The following is a 19,100-nucleotide window of genomic DNA, read 5'->3' on the forward strand; positions in this document are numbered from 1 at the left end:
GGTGTGGCCCATTTGTGACAGGTCTGAGTTGGTGGGTGCTTCCATATTCTGGAAAGGCACGAGGCAGAACTGGGTAATCTTAACTCCATGTTAATGAAGTCTTTTTGGTAATGAATACATTGTAAATAAACTTGTTAGTCTCTAAGGCACCACAAGTACTCCTGTTCTTTTTGCAGATACAGACTAACACGGCTGCTACTCTGAAACCTGTCATTGTAAATGTTGGTGCTAGGATTTTGGCATGACAAGAAAGCTCTGGTTTACACTCATATCCGCCTCTTCGTTCGAGGTTATGGCAGTTGACCAATTTTGTTTTTCTGTTACCAATCCGCTTTCCCGGTAGGCCCCCAATCCTACTCCTATTGAAGTAAATGGGTGGATTGCACCGCATGGTGTCTTGAATCCTTCACTCCAGGCAATAGCAGATTATGCTGGAAGAGGAATGTAGCTATCAGTTAGACTCCCTCAAACACAGTCGTATCACCTCTTTGATACCTCCACTCCACAGAGGTGCTCCAAGGAGTGTACTATTTACAGTAGGTTGTTCCTAAACCAGATCCCCACTCATGGAAGCACAGAGCGCTCTACTCCTGTTGCACTGAGACAGATATACTTTATTTCAGGCTGTATTTTGCCACTGTTACATGTGAGTAGAAATGTGGGAGGATTTAAAGCTACTTACTGACAGCATAGCATGCCTACAAGTTAACAGCCATGAAGTATGATATGTAGTGGTTTTCAGATGGGATCCAATCCAGCTGTCAGAACCCGATTTACAAAGCACGTTGAGAGGCACACGTTTTTTTTGCAGATCAGTATCATTTAAAATTATTAAAACTAAGGCAAACGACTATCTTTTTGTAGGAAAACTGAATGCCATTGGAGCTTAAAGACCCAGAGAATTACAATTAGGGTCAAATATATTGTTGTTTAATGTCTAGCTCAGTCTTGTCACAATCACACAGCAAAGAAGAGTAATGGAGACCTCTTCTTTCTGTATGTTCAGGCAAAACAGAATCAAAAGCTGGTATGCCAGAGCTCTAAATCAGCTAATATATTTTAGGAACTATAAAATGATCAAAATTACCCCCCCACACACAAAAGAGTCTCCTACAGAGAAATTATGACTCATAGTTTGTTCCCTTTTGTGTTGCTATGGAAAAGGAGGTTAGTGCCAAAGGTCATACAGTAGATGCTAATCCCTGATTTGAAAGAAAGATAAATAGCAAACTCTAGCAGATTCATTTTGTGTTACAGCAAGGCACTTCAGTACGTGGGATGCCCACACAAGAGACACTGAAGGTTAAACTGATGGTTAAATCAAAACATACACGATTAGAAAAGTTAGTTGAGTGAATTTAGTGTGTACCTCAAACAGCGGCATGTATGTTTGAGTGGGAGGGGAAAAGGAAGGGGACATGGTTGAAAAAAGGGCAGAGAAAGCAGAAAAAGAGGCCTAAATGTCTTAAGGATTCTACATACATACAGCTAGATTACACCTGGGGTTGGTGCTGGCACAGGACTCCAGCAATAGAAACTCCAAAGCAGCAGAAAGAAGCTACAGCCTCTCTTCCACTAGCTTGGGAATGAGAGGCGCCGGACCAGAAGCAGAGTGTAGCCCTGTAGATTCAGCATTTGCAGTCTCCTAAGGAGCTCCAGCTACGAACATAAGCCAAGCCCTAACACAGGTAGGTGGTAGTACAACTGTCTGCCCTTCTTTGAGATTAATCTGCCCACTAGCAAGCAGGGGATTGAGGTGGCACAGAGAAGTGCAATCTTTACACCCCTGAATCTAGCCCATCTTATCTTACTCACCTTTAGGGGGAAAAATAATTAGAAGGGATGGGTTTGCAAACCACAGTTGCCCTCCAGCACTTTCAATGATGAGGTATGGTAAGAAAATTGGCTGTGAAAATGACAGCTTGACATTTCATGTTCATGCTCCATCAGTGGCTTCTGCAGCATGTTTGCTCAGGTTATAGGTTCAAAACAAGATTTCCCCCCCCCCCAACTGCAACCTCAATTTATCTGAAAATCGAGCTGTGTTTTCTCCTTTGTATGTAATTACCAACGGTAAAGACCCTGGAATCAGAACTTAGCTGGAAATTTTGCTAATGATGCACCATTCAAAGCAGAATAGAGCTTGTTTTTCTGCAGCTGTGTTGGCTCTGAGCTGCTGATAGCAGTAAAACTTTTTATTCTGTCGATGAACTAAGCGAATAGGATTAGGGAGATACAGAGCCATATCATGTCCTCATATCAATGGGGATTGTATGTATGGCTCTGGGGCATAATGTGACTCACAGAGCCCAATCGAAACCCTCCGAAATCAACGGGAGTCTTTCCACTGACATCAGTGGCTGTTGGACTAGTCCCATTGTCAGCAGGTATGTTCACTAACAAGGTGTCATTTTTGCACTAGCTTTACTGAGCATACCCAACATTGTAATGTGTATGGCCATCAATTAATGTTCGCATTATAGAGGTTACCAGGCCAGATGGAAAACTGTATTTTAATTTCTTCAACGTAAACAGTGTAAAAATACCATAACTTCTGGCATGTATATCTTCTTTCTTTTTGATCAACAAAGCTTTTGTAGTGCAAGCCATCAATCCAGCTCTCCTTCTTTGATAATAAAGGGATAGAGAAGGCCCATATCACCATGTCTTTTCACAGAAGTGTCTTCTTATAGTGTCCAGGGCCAGAGATAACGAATGAAGGTCAAAGGGATGCTCCTTGCCTTTTCACCCAGAAGTGGATAGGAATGTCAACAGTTTTTATGGCACTAAAAATAGAAGCACCAGCAGCTATAGGCTGCCACTAATGTAAGTAGTTCAACCATATGGTCCTTACTGTACTTAATCTTTGCACAAAACTCATGTTAAGAGACCTACATTTTTTTACGTGATATCAAGGGTGTCCAGAGAAGTAGATGCACCTTTGTTTAAATATATAAATACCTGTTATCACAAAAAAAGAAGAAGAATGCCCCTAGGTGAAATGTCAGGTTGACAATCACATATTTTAATTTTTTTTGGAAAAAATATCATGTTGCCACTGCAGACATTTGCCCATGAAAGTATATTATAGGGACTAATATTCATTTTCAGGAGTCAAGGAAATCAAAGACAGAAAGGGACTTTAAGATAGAGAAATTCCTTTGTTCCAAGCTGAGTTATGGGATGCAATAAAGCAGATAGCAGACAACAGAATAAACTTATGAATTTTATACAAAGATAATTTTATGTTGCTAGGATTACAGACCTGTTGGTCCTTGTAAATGTATAAATATAAAATCTTAGAAAAAAGTTTAGTTCTGGCCCTACGACTAATCCCTGTGTATACGATGTTTCTTGAAGTAATTATTTGTACTAATTATCTATTGGGCTGATTTTTCAAAGGTGCTGAACACCTGGAGTTCTTACTGTATGGGGTTTTAAAGCTCTTAGAACACCGAGCATGTAATTAAGTCCAGTGTCTGTAAAACATAACAAAAAGTGTCTGACTGCCATTTTTTTCAGTAGTACTGTTTGAATTAAAGCTTATAAGGAGAAACAAAACAGACATTGTTCGGTTCCCTAGCTAGCATTTCATGGCTGCAAGAAGTTGACAATTGTTCCATAAAGGTTAAACATGTATGCTTTGGCCTGTCAGTAAAATTAAGTCTACTAAGGCTATGTGGCACTCTAGAAGACACAAATTTATCTGTGTGACTAAACAAAATGTACAGTTCAATACAATTATGCTTGTAGGAGTATTTAAAGTATTAAAAGTCTAGTACAATGCAATAAAAATGCAGATGGAACTATCAAATTTACGAAGCTGTCTGAAAATATTCAGATGCTTTAGCAAGCTGGCAAGGTGATGTTTGAAAAGTTAAATTTGAGAAATGGTGCTTGGATTTCTAAATAAGAACAAGGGAACAAGAAATAAATGTTATTGGGTCAATTGGGACATAAACCAAGTAGTAAATGTTTAGTCTTTAATTTTGTTTTTACCAACCTCTCTCAGTTCTTTGCCCAAACACTGACATGGTTGTATTAGTTTGATTTTTTTTGTTTATTTACTTATCACATCTGTAGTTAGTACAAGTATTGAATAACTGAGTTACATTTTGGTTAATACAAAATAATGTAGCTGCATGGATTATGTCATCATTCTGCTTACAGATGATAGTTCTTGTGTGATACTATATAATAAAGAGCTTAACTTTTAACAGTGCCTGTTTAAAATCCGCTATGCTTATAGGCTAATTTCCAGTGCGATTTACTGGTTCAAGAGACTGCTTCCCTCCATGGTGTGAGCTCTGGTAAGCATTCTGTACTGTGTATTTTTTTCTTAGAAAACTTTAAATCATTTGTAATTTTAATACAAGGAAGGAAGCAACATGTTAGTGCAATGTTATGTAACAAGAATTCAGTATTCAGGAAACAACAGAAAACAAACAAACAATGCATAAATATAACATGGATGTAAGGCAACTAAGGGTTTCCTTTTTTTTTCTTTTTTCATTTATAAATAGCTGGAATGAAAATTCAAAGGGAATGAAATTTCTTTAACCCCTCATTTTTAATGCCTTTTCAAAATTTGCAACCTGTAATTTGAGAATATATAGGATTTTTTGTGTGTGAAAGTTGTAACATTAGTGGAGAATCCAACCCCACGGATTGTATAAATTGGCCTCTTTGCCAAACAGTTAAAACCACAACATACTGTTATCCTTTAACATCTTGACCAGAAACACGAAACTTTACCTTGTCCTTACATCCCTGTAACTATGTAACTATTCTGTAGGTATAGCATTACATATATGAAAATCTTTATATAGATAAATTATGCTATTTTCAAAATATTCTTAAGTACAGGTGCAAAGATGGAAAATATACTGCTCTAAGGAATAAGTAGAAATTTAATTGTGTTATTTGAGTGTATATTCTTTATACTGGCAGTAGAGATTTTTTCCGTTTCTTTTTCACATTCTCCCCTTCTGCTCTTTCATCATATCGCCTCTAAGTTTCTATCGTATCATCCCTTGTTTCTATCTCTGTCACTGTTTTTGCCAAGCATTACCTAAGATCTCATGGTAAGTACTGTAGCTAGTTACACATACATCCTCGTCAGTCATCTATTTCTATAAACTGCTGTAAATTACAAAATCCTGTCTCCCTTTGCCATATAAACACAGTTGTTTCTATTAAGTGACTAACAAAAGACTCTGGGTGAAATCCCGGCCCCACTGACTCAATGGCAAAACTCCCCTGATTTCAGGAGGCAGGATTTCACCCTCTTCTAGTCAGAATGTAAAATGGAGCCATGCCCAAAATAAAATATGCAGGTATATACAACAATTATTGAATCCATTAGCATATCCAGGACATGGCAAGGCAAGGTAAGCTAAGCTAGAGTGTTCAGTGACATTAAGTTTATATAAAAACTACTACACAGCTACAAAATACTGCAATAAGAGGGAAAAAAAATATTTCTTGACTACTATCCAAGCACTTCCTTGATCTAACTTAAAAATCCAGTTGACCAGCCTGCCTCCACTGGTCAGGTTCTTTTCCTGATCTCTCCAATTGCAACTGACTGCAGCAACTCTAAATTAATATTACCAGCTGTTTGACCTAGTATAGGAATGGAGCACCTTGTAGGTTGCCTGCATAGTAGACCTTGTTTACTCTGCTTCTCAATACTATGCAATACATTAGCACTGCACAGAAAACAACAAACTTAATCATTGTCACCCGATACATTGTATGTGTAACAGAAATATACACTGCTTCTTTGCTTAACTAAACCTGTTTGCATTTCTGAACACAAAGGAAGGCTCAGATTTATTATGCAGTTTGGTCTATCTGGAGAACAGCTGCTTGAGTTGATTCTTCATCAGATTGTTCTGTTTCCCCACTGGTTGGTTTGTTTCTTTCATCATACAGTCTCTGGCTAGAAACTTCTAGTGCTGTCCCATATTCTTCATCATCTTCAACAATTGAGAGCTCAATGTTGCTGTTTATCATCACGTCCCCTTCTCTGCTTTCTTTCTCTAGAGAATCAGCTATTGCTTTGCCTTCCTCAATTAGAGAAGTTGGAGGTGTGATATCCAAGAGCCCCTCAGTAAATGAGGTCTCCTCCTCATTCGCTGCCTGCTCACTGCTTGTAGTTTCTGTTGGTTTGTCCTCATTTTCAGCAGGGGTCTCTCCTTCATGGACTTTCTTCACGTTCAATGTGAGGGGAGACACTTTGAAAGAGGAGCTTTTGGAGGAGGAGGATTTCTGATGATGTGGAGTGAGCGATTTCTTAATCTTCTCCCGTCGTTCAACTGAGACAATTTTTGTGCTGATCTTGTTCATCTTTTTCTCAATATTTTGGCGAGAAAATGCTTTCTTGAGGCTGTCCACTTTCTTGAGGCTTGATCTTTTTATCTTCTCAGCTCTTGATTCTCCCATTTTTTCCTCTACGCTGTCATCCAGACCATCTTCGTCATGAGGCATTTCATCATCGGACGACAGCTCCACCGTATGCAAGGTTTCTTCCAGAGTTTTGTTCTCATCCACAGACTCTTCCTTTCCTTCTGTAATACTGGGAACGGGTTCTTTCACAAACACGTTGGCAGGAATCTCATTTTCCTCCTGAAAGAGTTGACAATATTTGAGTTTCATAGTTCACAGGACACAAATTTGATAAACAAAGCATAACCCTGCACAATGTTACATTGTTTTTTACAATGAGATGAAGGAAGCTGAGCATTTTTTATGTTTTGGTATATTTAGCCAGCAAGAAGCCACTCAAAACCCTCTCATCCATTCTGTTGTACAGCTTAAGGCAAATGAGCTGCCAACTGTGAGATTTCAGTTTCAGAGGGCTCAGAATATATAGATATAGAATATGAATCAATCCTATTGTCATTTAAATTAGATATTACTAATAAGGGTTTAACCACAAAACTGTAAATCTAACGCTAGAGGAAAAGGCTGGGTTTTGGTTAAGGCATGAGACTGAGCACTGGGAAGTTTGGGTTCAATTCTTGGTTCTGTCAGACTCACTACATGACCTCAGGCAAGTCATATATAACCCCTCTGTGCTTCAGTTTCCTTATCTGTAAAATAGGGATATACTGCTGACCTATGACACAAGTACAGCAAGTCTTATTTCCTTAAAATATGATGTGTTTTGAGATCCTCAGATGGAAAGTGCAATATGCATGGCAAGTAGGATTAATTGTGTTTGAGAGAGAAAAATACATGGTTGCTAAAAGTTGGTAAAGTATGGTTGTAAAGAATGGACCAAATCCGCTGGTGTAAATTGGTTAAGCCTAATTGATTTCAATAAGTTTTACTGCCATTGATGATATGGTTCAATATTCTGAGTTCTGTTTAACTTCGATGGCAGTAGCTTGAACACTGCTGTAACAGTTTGATGGAGCCGGATTTTGCCCACCTTGATTCACATGAGGACGAGACCTTTGGCATGTTGCTCTTACCCTGCCCATGTCACCACCTCCTCTGGATGGAGCAGTGCCCTGCAGCGTTGAGCTCTGGGAGGAGAGCAGGAAGCAGCAGAAGGGGGAGAGGGTTGGCTTTTAAACGAGGTCCTATGGGCAGCCACAAGTGCTCCAGAGCTAGTGAGGGGGCATGGGGTTTCCATGTGGGGGAGTGCGGGCCTCCTGCAGATCGCCTCTCTTTTCCCTTGACAGAATATCATGGGAGAAACTCTGAAGAACTTTGCACAGGTTTCCCTTATTCCTCTCCTGTGGGTTTTATGGTAGGAGAGGCGATCCATCCCGTGATGATTAGACTATGTTGTGTTTCCAATACAGAAGGAATGGTACTGATTTTTTTTTTATTTGGGGGGTGGGGAGAATGTGGGATGGGACATATAAACTAAGCACATCTATGAAACTTCTAAAAAATGAAATTGAAAAATCATGCAAAAATTAAAGGAGACTAATTAATGTTACATGCCATAGAGAATAACAGTAGTTCTTTGCATCAAGCATTTGAGCTGGACAACAGGTGCCTATTTTTTTTTTTAATAACCAAGAAAGGTCAGGGAGGGATATATTCCAGAAGAAGTCTCTAAATAAAGAGCAGGCTGAGCAGAGAAAGAGTGGAACTGGAAACTAAGGGCCGCCTCCTGCAAATAGTTACAGCGCTTGCACCCCTGAGGAGTTCAAAGGGGACATCTCCCAGTAGTAAGCACTACATTTGGTGGCAGGTTTCTGCGGGATTGTATCCTAAGAAAGAAAAGCAAGCAAACCTAGAATATTCCTTTATTTCTTTTCCTACCATTGTAATATCTTCATGTTCTCCATTCATATTACTTAGTTTATCATTTTTAACTTGGCAAAGCTTAGGAGATACCCCAGTCACCTCGTTCAGAGCTACAGACTATGGGGAAAAAATTCAAAACATCTTTTAGATATAGAAAGGGCTACGTGCCCGATGTGATGGTCTCAGGTCTGTCTTTAGTGGGCAAGAGATTACATTTAAGGGAAAAAACACCATACGCAATTCAAAACTTCTGTTCATTAGTGCGGGGTGTGATCCCTAGAGAAAAGGGTCTCTTGGGTTAAGATTTCTGGTGAGGCTGCACAGGAATGACTGGGTGAATGCATTGCAAACACCAAACTTTATTTTAAAAAAACAAGTCACATACAAAATGTAAAGTCACATTCCTTTGCTGCTAGTCCACTACGTAGCCTTCCTGGAAACAAATTATACGTACACCTATGAACAGAATTTTAAACACGCATGCTTCTTGTGTGAGGAATATTCTTCAAGGTTACAAAAGAAAAAGGATGGAAAACACTTTTGTGAGATATTTGTACATTTCACTTTTCTGTTGTTTCTATTGACCTTGACAACACTCCCAAAATGTTCTGTACTTTTCCCACAGTGGAATCCTAATAAAACGGTCACTCTTGCTACATGTTTACATATAAAGATTTTGTTCTGGTGCTGAGCACCGTATATAAGTGGGCACAGTATGTAGTCTTGTGATTTTTAACTTGGTTTACGGTGACCAGAAAGCAACTATTTATCACAGCAGCTTTAACGATCCAAAAAAGCTCTTACTGCAATTCAAATATTTATAATGTTCTCCAATTTCATTACCGAAATATGGACTATATGAGTGGGTACAATTGCTCATTTGACCCCAATACAACTATTTGGAGAATCAAGTATAAGACATCAAATATAAAAGTTTACTGGCCTAACTGTCCAGATTCTTTCCAAATCTGGACAATTAGAAGTTGTGTACAATGCTGTATGGTCCAATTTTCAGGTATAAGAATGTGAATAGAACAGATTACAAGGTTTCAGACAATCACTTGTAAATTACATTGATTAGGATTTATTAAGTTTTGCTTTAAAAGCTGAACTATATAAAATAAAAGGCCCAAATCCTGCCATCCTTACTCAGATAGAACTCCCTTTGACTTTAATGGAATTCTGTCCAAGTAAGGATGAGTGGAATCTTAAAAAATATTTAATATAGCAAAATGGTTTCATGTGAAATTGACCATATACTGAGTCTGATCCAGAGATGAACCAACACTGTTCAGTTCAAGGTCAATTCAGTGACATTTCTAAACTGTTAAATCAAAGTACTGCAAATTCTAAAAACATTATTATAAACATTTTATTTTAATATTAAAAACATTGGGGGGGGGCACTGAAACATCCAGTTTTCAGTACAGATAAAACTTCATAACCTCTATAATGCTCCATAATAATCAGCTAATTATTCATTTAAAGTTACAGGGGTGGGATGTACTTGTGGCTGAAGCACAGGAGTGGGAATCAGGAAGTCTGGCTTGTATTCCCATCCCGTCACAGATTTCCTGTGTAAATCAACCTTTGTGCCTCAGTTTTTCCACTTGTAAAATGGAGGTACTTTCCTATCTCAGTGAGTGTTGAGATTTGGCTCATTCATGTTTGTAAAGCATAATGGGATCCTTAGATAGAAGGTACAAGAAAAATGCAAATTATTATAATAGAATAAAATCTCTAGAATGAAATCTGCTTTGCTGCAAAATACTGTTTTAAAAATCATTACTATGAGCATGTTAATAAATGGGATATCTTTAACTTTGATTGCAATCTACCCAGAAGTCCTTCTGAGCTCCATTATGTTACATTTGGTTGTGTTAGGTAGGTTGCAGGACTGTAGTTCAGCCAGGATGAGTACGCTTTAAAACTTCAGCATGAAAGTACCATCTATTAATTTTTCCAGATAAAATTTAAGCATCTGATCTCTTGGACTGGATCAAAACCAGGAGAAACATGCTAACCAATTCTGAGATGGGATCAAAATGTATCTTCCTTCCATCCCCCATCTTTAGAAAGCTAAAACAAGGCTTGCATTTTTCCAGATCAGTCATTACTATACACAACTAATGAGTGGCCTTTCTGTATTTTGTTTCTAATGTCATCAGTTGTGACACAATAATGCAAGTGCTCCATGGATGTGGAACTGCCATTGAAGTCAACAGGACCTGAGTAGTTTCTGCAAGATCAGGTCCTTGGTCAGCATAGAGCAGTGGTCACCAACCAGTCGATTACTATCAACTGGTCGATCCTAGAGGATCTCCCAGTTGATCGCGATCTCCGGTGGCAGTGCAGTGTGGCCGCCTAAGGCTACCCCAGCTCCACACTGCTCCCGGAAGCGGCCACTGCAGCCCCGGGGGTGGGCAGGGGTCTCCCTCCGCGCATGCTGCTCCTGCCTGCAAGCACTGGCCCTGCAGCTCCCATTGGCCAGGAGAGCTGTGGGGGGCTGTGCTTGCAGACAGGGGCAGTGCGCAGAGCCATGTATCTCCTTTCCCCCCACCTCAGGGGCGCGTTGGCTCCTTCTGGGAGCGGTGTGTGACCAGGGTAGGCAGGGAGCCTGCTTTAACCTCACTGCGCCTGCCGCTGACTGGGAGCCACCAGAGGTAAGTGCTGCCTGGCAGGAAGCAGCACCCCGTACCCCCCCTGCACCCCAGCCCTGAGCCCTCTTCCAGAGCCAGCATCCCATATTCTCTTCTGCACCCCAGCCTTGACACACACCCCCACAGCCCCCTCTCACATTGCAAACCCCTTGGCCCCAGCCCAGAGCCCGCACCCCCCTCCTGAACCCCAACCCCCTGCCCCAGCCTGGTGAAAGTGAGTGAGGGCGGGGGAGAGTGAGCAAAGGGGGGAGGGATGGAGTGAGCGGGGCAGGGCCTCAGGGAAGGGGCAGGTAGATCCTGAGTTGCCCTTAGATTCCAAAAGTGATCTTGGGCATAAAAAGGTTGAGACCACTGGCATAGAGGTTTTATGCAGTCGTTTTGGGGGCTCTTGTTTATGGGGATATATACTTCTCCTCTGTAGTAAAAGCTATGGAAAAGCCTCCCATTCATAACAATGTACTATAAAAATTGAACCTATGAGTGAGTATTTATAACAAACAATAGTGAGATTTTTTTTTTTTTTTTAAATCACCCACCCCTGGCGTGGCTAGAATCACCACTGAAGACAAACATCTCTGCACGCACTGTGTTGGGGGAAGATAGGAGCATTTAACTGGCTACATCTAGAGCAGACTATGTAATAAGAGGACATGTCACATGCAGAAGAAAAAACTTTTCTCAAGCCCCCCCCCCCTTGTTATTTTTCAGAGGGTCGTTCAATGCTTAACCATCTAATATTCTAAATAGATGTTTTGCCAAATGGCAGAGCAGATTTCTGTCAAGAGTAAGTTGACTACTGGTCAGAACAGCCTTAACTCCTTACACTTTTCCTCAGACCACACCTGCTCTTTGAGTTTGTAGATGGGTGTGGGCACAGTACCAAGTGGGACGTTGTAGAGGCAAGTTCTCTAATAAGTTAATAGTTTTCAGCACATCATCCATAGCTTGCTTACTTTCCCTTTTTCGTTGTTTCTTTACTTTTGAACATGAAGGTGCTTTTTCAGAAGGCTATTTGATGCAACAAAATGCAAACACAGTTAATTTCCTGTGGCTTTCTCTTGCTCACTTCATTTCAGGATCAAATATTCACTAACTGCAGTGACTGGAAGGGGCTTGAATACCAATTTACTGACCCCTACCTATAATTTAGCATATTTTTCTGTCCCATCCAATAGTAAATGTGATATTTTATTGAAACACTAGGCCGTATTCCTCTTTATTTTGGATTTTACTATGTCACCCCCCTTCACTCTGTCTTAATGCATGTGTGACCGCATGAAATTTGTTCTGAATCCATGCAGTCCAAAATCGTGTTGGTCATGCGGTTGCAACAAAACAGACAGGAACAATGCCAAAGCTTAACAAGGCTTTAAAAACAGTCACTTCAGTGTTTTAGACTGCTGCACCACTTATGGTAGTTGTAATAATTTTTAAAGCCTTACATGTTTAGATATGACAACATTAAAAATATGGAATCAATTAAAGAAATATGCAAACTAGGGAGGAAAAAAAACCTAAGAACATTTGAATACAAAATATGCAAATTGATAGTTTTCTCGCTGTATTTTCATATTGAGTGTATTCATTGAGGGAAATCTGATGCAAGTCAGAGCCTGTCCTCAGAAAACACAAACCCTTAGCTCAATTATGTCTTCCTTACACACCCAATGCTCCTGTTAAAACAGCAACAGGGAGCAAACTCAAATTCAGAACTAAGTCCCTAATCTATGCTTTTATTTTCACATGAAGTTGTTTTTCTAAAACAGGAGCCAGAGTCCTTAATGAGACACAAACAGCATGAAAGTTAAACTTGTTTTTAAGTGGCAGAAAATAAAACCTAAATGAAACAAAACTGCCCTACATCCAAATACCTTTTTAAAAACAAATCTGATATTAATACTGTATCATAGCAGCAGTTGCTTCTTTCGCCCAGAGGTCCCTGACCACTGTCATACACAAATCCACCCATCCTTTTGAGCTTTTTCCTGTGTATAATTCTTTTGCTGGGGGGACAGTCTAGAGGACTAATAGGTCTTTTCCATATTAAACATCTATTAAAGAGACCACACAGCTTTTGTGGATATCTGCAGGCAGGTAACAGTTATTAGCAGGCTTATGCAGAAGGAAAGAAAGAGGCAACAGAAAAGCATCATGGCGAACATTTGGGATCCTTGCCAGGGTGTGGTCGGTCTGTTCCCTTGAGCTGAATACAAGTTCGCAAAGAGAACAGCACAGGCTCTGGGGTGGAAAATGCCAGTCCCTCCCATCTTCGCTCCTGGGAGAGAATTCTAACCGCTCCAAACAGCTCTTTCACACCAGCCACTCAAATGTGACAGGCCAGGAGATGTTTGCCTGGGACTTCAGTCCACAAGACACCCAAGTTTCTCTTTAACAGCTGGTTTGAGTTACTGACAAGAAGTATTGCAATCTCTTAGCAATGTTGTTGTAGATATGTTGCTCCCAGGACATGAGAGAGACAAGGTAGGTGAGGTAATATCTTTTATTGGACCAACTTCTGTTTTGGAAGCGTCAAGCTTTCAAGCTTCACAGAGCACTTCTTCTGATCTAGGTAACCAGAGTGTCTGAGCTAGCCTCAGGCCAGACTGTTAGGCATAAGAGGTTCACGCATGCTGTAGAAGACCACTTAAAATAAAGTGGGCAACTAAAAGTGAGCAGGCAGCAGGGTATGTTACAAATTCTTGTAATGAACCATAAAACCAGCGTCTCTGCTTAGTCCATGGTTTTTAGTATCTAGCACAATTCTAGCGTCAATGAATTTCAGTTCCCAAACTTGTCTTTTGAAGGTGTTGTGCAGGTTTCCTTTGAGGATGAGGATTGAGAGGTCAGATATGGAGTGCCCCATATGCTTATCCATCTAACCCTCAATTGCCCACTTCAGTTTAAACTACATGGTCTCCCTGCACCATGTGTGAACTCCTTATGCTTAACCATTTGTCCCAACTTGTAGTTAGCTTATTCACCCTAGTTACAATCCCCAGACCTGAAGAAGAGCGGTGCGAAGCTCAAAAACTTGTTCCTTCCATCAATAGAAGTTGGTCCAATAAAAGATATTACCTCACCTATCTTCTCTCGGCAATACATTTACTGATGTTAAATGTGATTTTTTTTCTTTGCTAAATAAGGGACTTAGGCCTGATTCTCCTATTATTTACACCAGCTTTATAGCAGGTTAGCGCCACTGATTTACACTGGGGTCAACTAGGGGTTGGTTCATGTAAGTGAGAGGAGAGTCCGGTCCATTGTATCCTTAGAAGAGAGATTTAGGACACAACACCCTTCTGTATAAAAGTATTTCTATGAGTGATGGAACTGCACAGGCTGAATTTCCTTCTGCAGTCACTCACAAAAATGTGCCTACATTGTTTGTTGTTGCTTTTGTGACCAATAATGCATTTTGGAACCTGGTATTAAAGAAAGGCCCAGGCCAAAACCTCCATTTTGAAGGTTCCTTAACTTTTCAGAGGATTTGATTTGGCAAATATTTCCTCTTAAGCCACCGCCTTGTCCTCCTTCAAATCTCTCAAGACTAACCTTTACCATGATGCCTAAAAAGCTCTTCCAGCTGCCCACAGCAAGGCAAGAAGTGAACTGAGCCAATATCTCACCATTACCCCACCCTTTTGTCTATTTCATCCACCTGTTGTGTCTTTTCATAATCCTAGAACGCACATTCTCTGGAGAAAGAGATGTCCATTTTTTGAAAAAAATTGTATAGCCCCTACCAGAATGATGCCCTGATTCTGACCAAGATCTCTGGATGCTACTGTAATATAAATAATAAGAAACATCTGGATCAAATTAAAACCTTAGCGCCAACCCCACCCCACATTTAAAGGTTTAAAATCTAAATTCTGTATCTCAAACCCATCTTTTGGTATCTGATCCCTATGAGGTTGTACTATTTTAAATTTCAATGAAATATCTTAAATTCTTTTTAGAAACCTAGGTACTGCATCTCTTTTAATATATCTGGCACATGGTCAGCTTTTTAGTTGCTTTTGAGGTGGGAAAGACCGTGGGCTGCAAATGCCCTATACGTGCCATGATCTCTTCCTCATCTGTCTTTAAAATATTAACTTACAGCATCAAGAGAATAATAAGCAACAAGGTGGGGGTCTTTCCTAAGGGAATGGGCTGTAGATTAATTAAGCCTGCCAAATCTTTAAATCTAGTACTATCCTGATTAAAAAAAAAAAATCTATCTATATATGAAAGTGGACTATATAATTAATATATTTAACAGGATAAAAGGTAAATTTACACTTCAGCATTTAACTAGCTGAAGTCAAATGGGATTTTCCTGAAACAAAATGTCATTGACACTTTTTAGAAGTAAAAGGCATGTCCTGTATTTGGTTAAAATTCATGTTGTGTACAATCCACATCATTGCTTAAAAAGGAGAAAATATGCAAACCGTTCGTTCATACCACTGAAAGGCTGACAAACAGAAAGCTGAGTTTTACAACTCTGTTTTTAATAGATTGCTGAATATGCTGGGATCAACCTAAAAATCAAAGTTGGCATTTTGTCAAGGGCAACAAGAACTATTAATATTCTAAGTATTCTACTTCCTTGATCAAAATGGGCAGGTTACTTTTTCCCAGTTGTGACCTCAAAGAGTTAAGGATTGCATTATGTGCTCTCTCTGAAAGTTTCCACTAGCTCCTCTTGTGCTGCAATGAAAGCATAACAGCAGCAATGGATTCCTTCCCCTTCCTGTGGAAAAGCGAATATAAACTGGTTGGTGAAATGCAAAGTTTTCTGTGCATGCTTTCTTAAGAACTGTTGCATGTATATAAGTTACAAACTGTACATGCTAAAATACACAGACATATTGGCCATGAATGTGTTCCCACGCTGCGTTGGTGCTAGTAATTCTTAAGTGGAAAATGTGTGTATGCATGACAATGTAGTGGTATTACAGAATGGTAACGAATCTGTGACTTGTGTTATGTGTGGCACTGGTGGTATTGAGATGCAAAATGTATCTATAAAGAGCACCCTACTTTCATGGGTGAGTGAATCAGCGTGTTCTTGCCAGTTAAGCACCAATAGTAGTGATAGAGAATATATACTGCCAGGGAGAAGTGCATGTGTTGTATAAGGGAAGTGAGCATAGATCACCACAGCACTGGTCTGGAAAGTATTTGTATCCATGTAAAAAGGACATGTGTTCTACACAGATGATGAATTTGAGCATTCTCTGCATGTGGCCCTAGGAAGATTGAGATGAACAGTGTATTTCCACGAGAAAGCCAAGTGTCTCCTGTGAGCCATCATTAGCAGCACTGACCTGGCAAATGCATGTGGTTCCAAGGGAAATTGCTTAGGTTACACACATTTAATTCAGTAGGGTGTTCTCCCGGTGGCAGCACCTGCAGCTCTTACATGTCTGGCAAAGGCATGGCTGGGGTGAAGCCCATGCATTGCACAAGGGTGAGGAAGTGGTGTGTCCACGCCTGCCATAGAGCTGACAAATTTTGTGCAGCTCCATGTACCACATTGCTCACCAGGGAGTGAAGGGAACTAATCTCCTCTGCATACTGTGAGCAGTGGGAAGAGGCCACACCTTCTCAGCGGCCCAAGGGCAGATGAAGGCAAGGGTGACCAGATGTCCCGATTTTATAGGGCAGTCCTGATTTTTGGGGCTCTCTCTTCTATAGGCACCTATTATCCCCAACCCCTGTTCCGATTTTTCACACTTGCTGTCTGGTCACCCTAATGAAGGCACTGGGCTCTCCACGAGCCCTGGCCGGAGTGACTATGGGAGAAAGAGCAGAGGTGGTGCTGCAGGGGGCTGAGCACTGGAGAGAGGGCACCTCCAACCACCTGCCCCTTGCAATGGGTCTGCTCCCAAGGACAGGGCAAGAGTAGGGTGACCAGATGTCCCAATTTTATAGGGATAGTCCTGATATTTGGGGCTTTGTCTTATATAGGTACCTATTACCCCCCATCCCCGTCTTGATTTTTCACACTTGCTGTCTGGTCACCTTAGGCAAGCAGTAGAAGAAGGAAGGCACCATCCACCACCTGGGCGGGAAGGGGGTGTATGAATAAAGGGGCCAAGTGCCTGGAAGTTCAGGAGAGCAGTAGGGTCCAGCCTGTCCCGCAGGCCAGGGGCGGCGGCAGCGGCGGACTGACCTGGAAGATGAGCACCTTGAAGTGGTTGCGGCGCAGCAGCTGCGCGTGGTTGTTCTCCAGCCGCTTGACCTGCGCGCACTGGCGCTCCATGCGCTCCCGCACCTCGCGGGTGTGCGCGCTGACCTTGCGCGACTTCTCCAGCAGCTTGCTGACCGCGTTGCTGGTGGAGGTGTGGTGCTTGCACAGCTTGCTCAGGTCGCCCTGGATGCCCTTCACCGAGCCCTCCAGCTCGATCTGCCGCTGCTCCATCCTGAGCTGCTTCTCCTGCACCGAGTCCAGCATGTTCACCAGCTTGTCCAGCAGGGTGAGCACGGTGATGGCGTTCACCTGCGAGCCGTCCCGGATCGCCTCTCCCGGCGAGGCAGGCAGCGGGCTGGGGCTGCCCGAGGGCTCCGGGCTGGGGCTCTGCTCCAGCTGCTCCTCGGGGCTCGGCGGAGCGTGGGCGCCGCTCCGCTCGGCCTGCACCCCATCCTCTCCCATGGCGGGGAGCACAGCAAGGGCCCCTGGCGGCCTCCTCCGCAGCGCTCCTGGCTGGATCCCGCTGGGACCCGCAGGCAGCCGCCGCTGGACACGAGCTGCCCAACGCGCTCCCAGCCGCTCTTAAAGGCTCCCACTCCCCACCCAGTGGGAGGCGAAAGTCCGCCAACTCCGGGCTGCGCTCAACTTCGTGCGACACACACACGCTGCCTAGTCCCCTCCCCAGCGAGGAGACCAATCCCGGAGCCGTGTGTGGGGGGGGGGTTGCCTTCGCCTGGAGCAGGATTGGGCCCGCCAGCTTTTCCCCTCCTGCTGCAGGTTTAACCCCCCCACCCCCTTTAAGTGGAATGTCATATTTCAACCATGACTTCATGCAAGGCGGAGAAAACCAGCCCCGTGGCCCAGTTCCATCGCCAGCCGTTGGCTGCAGCCTGTAAACTTCTACCGCCTGCTCTGCGACGGGTGCAACACAAGAGTTTGTGTTTTCCTCCCCCCACCCGCCCTTTTTCCTGGATACCGAGTGATTTTAATGGAAAGTATTGTTTGCCTTTGTTCTGGGCTGGCTGATGGGTTTCAGCTTGAACCGAGAAAAGGCAGGGGAACAAAGTTTAAGGCACCTTTAGTTATCTTTTTTAAAAGAGAAATATCTCAATGGGTTTATGAAAGCCACCAACGGGTTGGGGGATAATAAGTAAATAAAATCCAACCACACCCGTTGCCTGAAGCTCTAGGCAATGAAAGGAGCCAGGATCAGAACCTTTAACAATACAGTTGCTATTGAGTTCTCTGAGTTACAACTGAGATAAACGAAGCTCTGCTGTGTGAAAAATATTTCAAGTGTAACGCAGAGAACGTTGTAATATTCTCATTTCTATCATTTAAAAAAAATATTTTAAAAAACTCTTTGGGTCAGACATTTAAAGATGGCTTCTAATGCTGCATCTGCATTTTTGTGTCCACACCTGCAGAAAAAAAGTGGTTGGATTTAATCATGTAGCTATTTGATTGTGCTCCCAAAGCAAGTAGTTAAATGTCTTATCTTTTGTGCCCACAGTTAATTGGAAGGGCAAAATGAGAGGCTGTCTTAAAAAATATAGGGGCCTTGATCTTGCAACTGAATGCAGGCGAGTAGATCCCTGCGCCCTCCTGCAGCCCCACAGAAGTCAAAAGGCCTCTGCATCAGCTCAAGGGTCCACATATATGGACCGTGGAGCCTTACGTACATAGCTTTATGCATGTTAACTCACTGGGGCTGCTCTAGTGTGAAAGTGTTTTCAGGAGCTGAGCTTTATGTGAATTTAATGTTTATGAAAGGTGCTGGCTTGACAGCCCTGGAGGTCTTCTGCATATCCTCGGGAGAGCCACAGCCTGGAGAGTCACAGTGCAAACTTCTTCCCACTGTACCTCAAATGTATCTCCAGCCTGACCTGGACAGAATGCCTGTAGGGGTGTCTAAGCTATACTGTGCAGTTGAAACTGACATTGTGCCCTCTCATTAAAGTTAGCGGAAATCACTTAGCTAAAATCCT

At 42.0% G+C, this 19,100-nt stretch overlaps 1 protein-coding gene across 1 annotated transcript; it reads right to left on the bottom strand.

Moving 5' to 3' along the window:
* Nucleotides 1–2,992: 2,992 nt before the first annotated feature.
* On the bottom strand, nt 2,993–17,802 carry CAVIN2 (caveolae associated protein 2). The gene is made up of 2 exons (XM_024195315.3): nt 17,095–17,802; nt 2,993–6,630 (listed from the first exon to the last, which is right to left on the bottom strand). Exons 1-2 carry the CDS (start codon nt 17,572–17,574, stop codon nt 5,839–5,841), a joined length of 1,272 nt encoding a protein of 423 aa, XP_024051083.2. The 5' UTR covers nt 17,575–17,802; the 3' UTR covers nt 2,993–5,838.
* Nucleotides 17,803–19,100: the final 1,298 nt, after the last annotated feature.

This window comes from Terrapene carolina, unplaced genomic scaffold (assembly GCF_002925995.2).
Source record: "Terrapene carolina triunguis isolate 2854851 unplaced genomic scaffold, T_m_triunguis-2.0 Scaffold62, whole genome shotgun sequence".
Taxonomy (NCBI): Eukaryota; Metazoa; Chordata; order Testudines; family Emydidae; genus Terrapene; species Terrapene triunguis.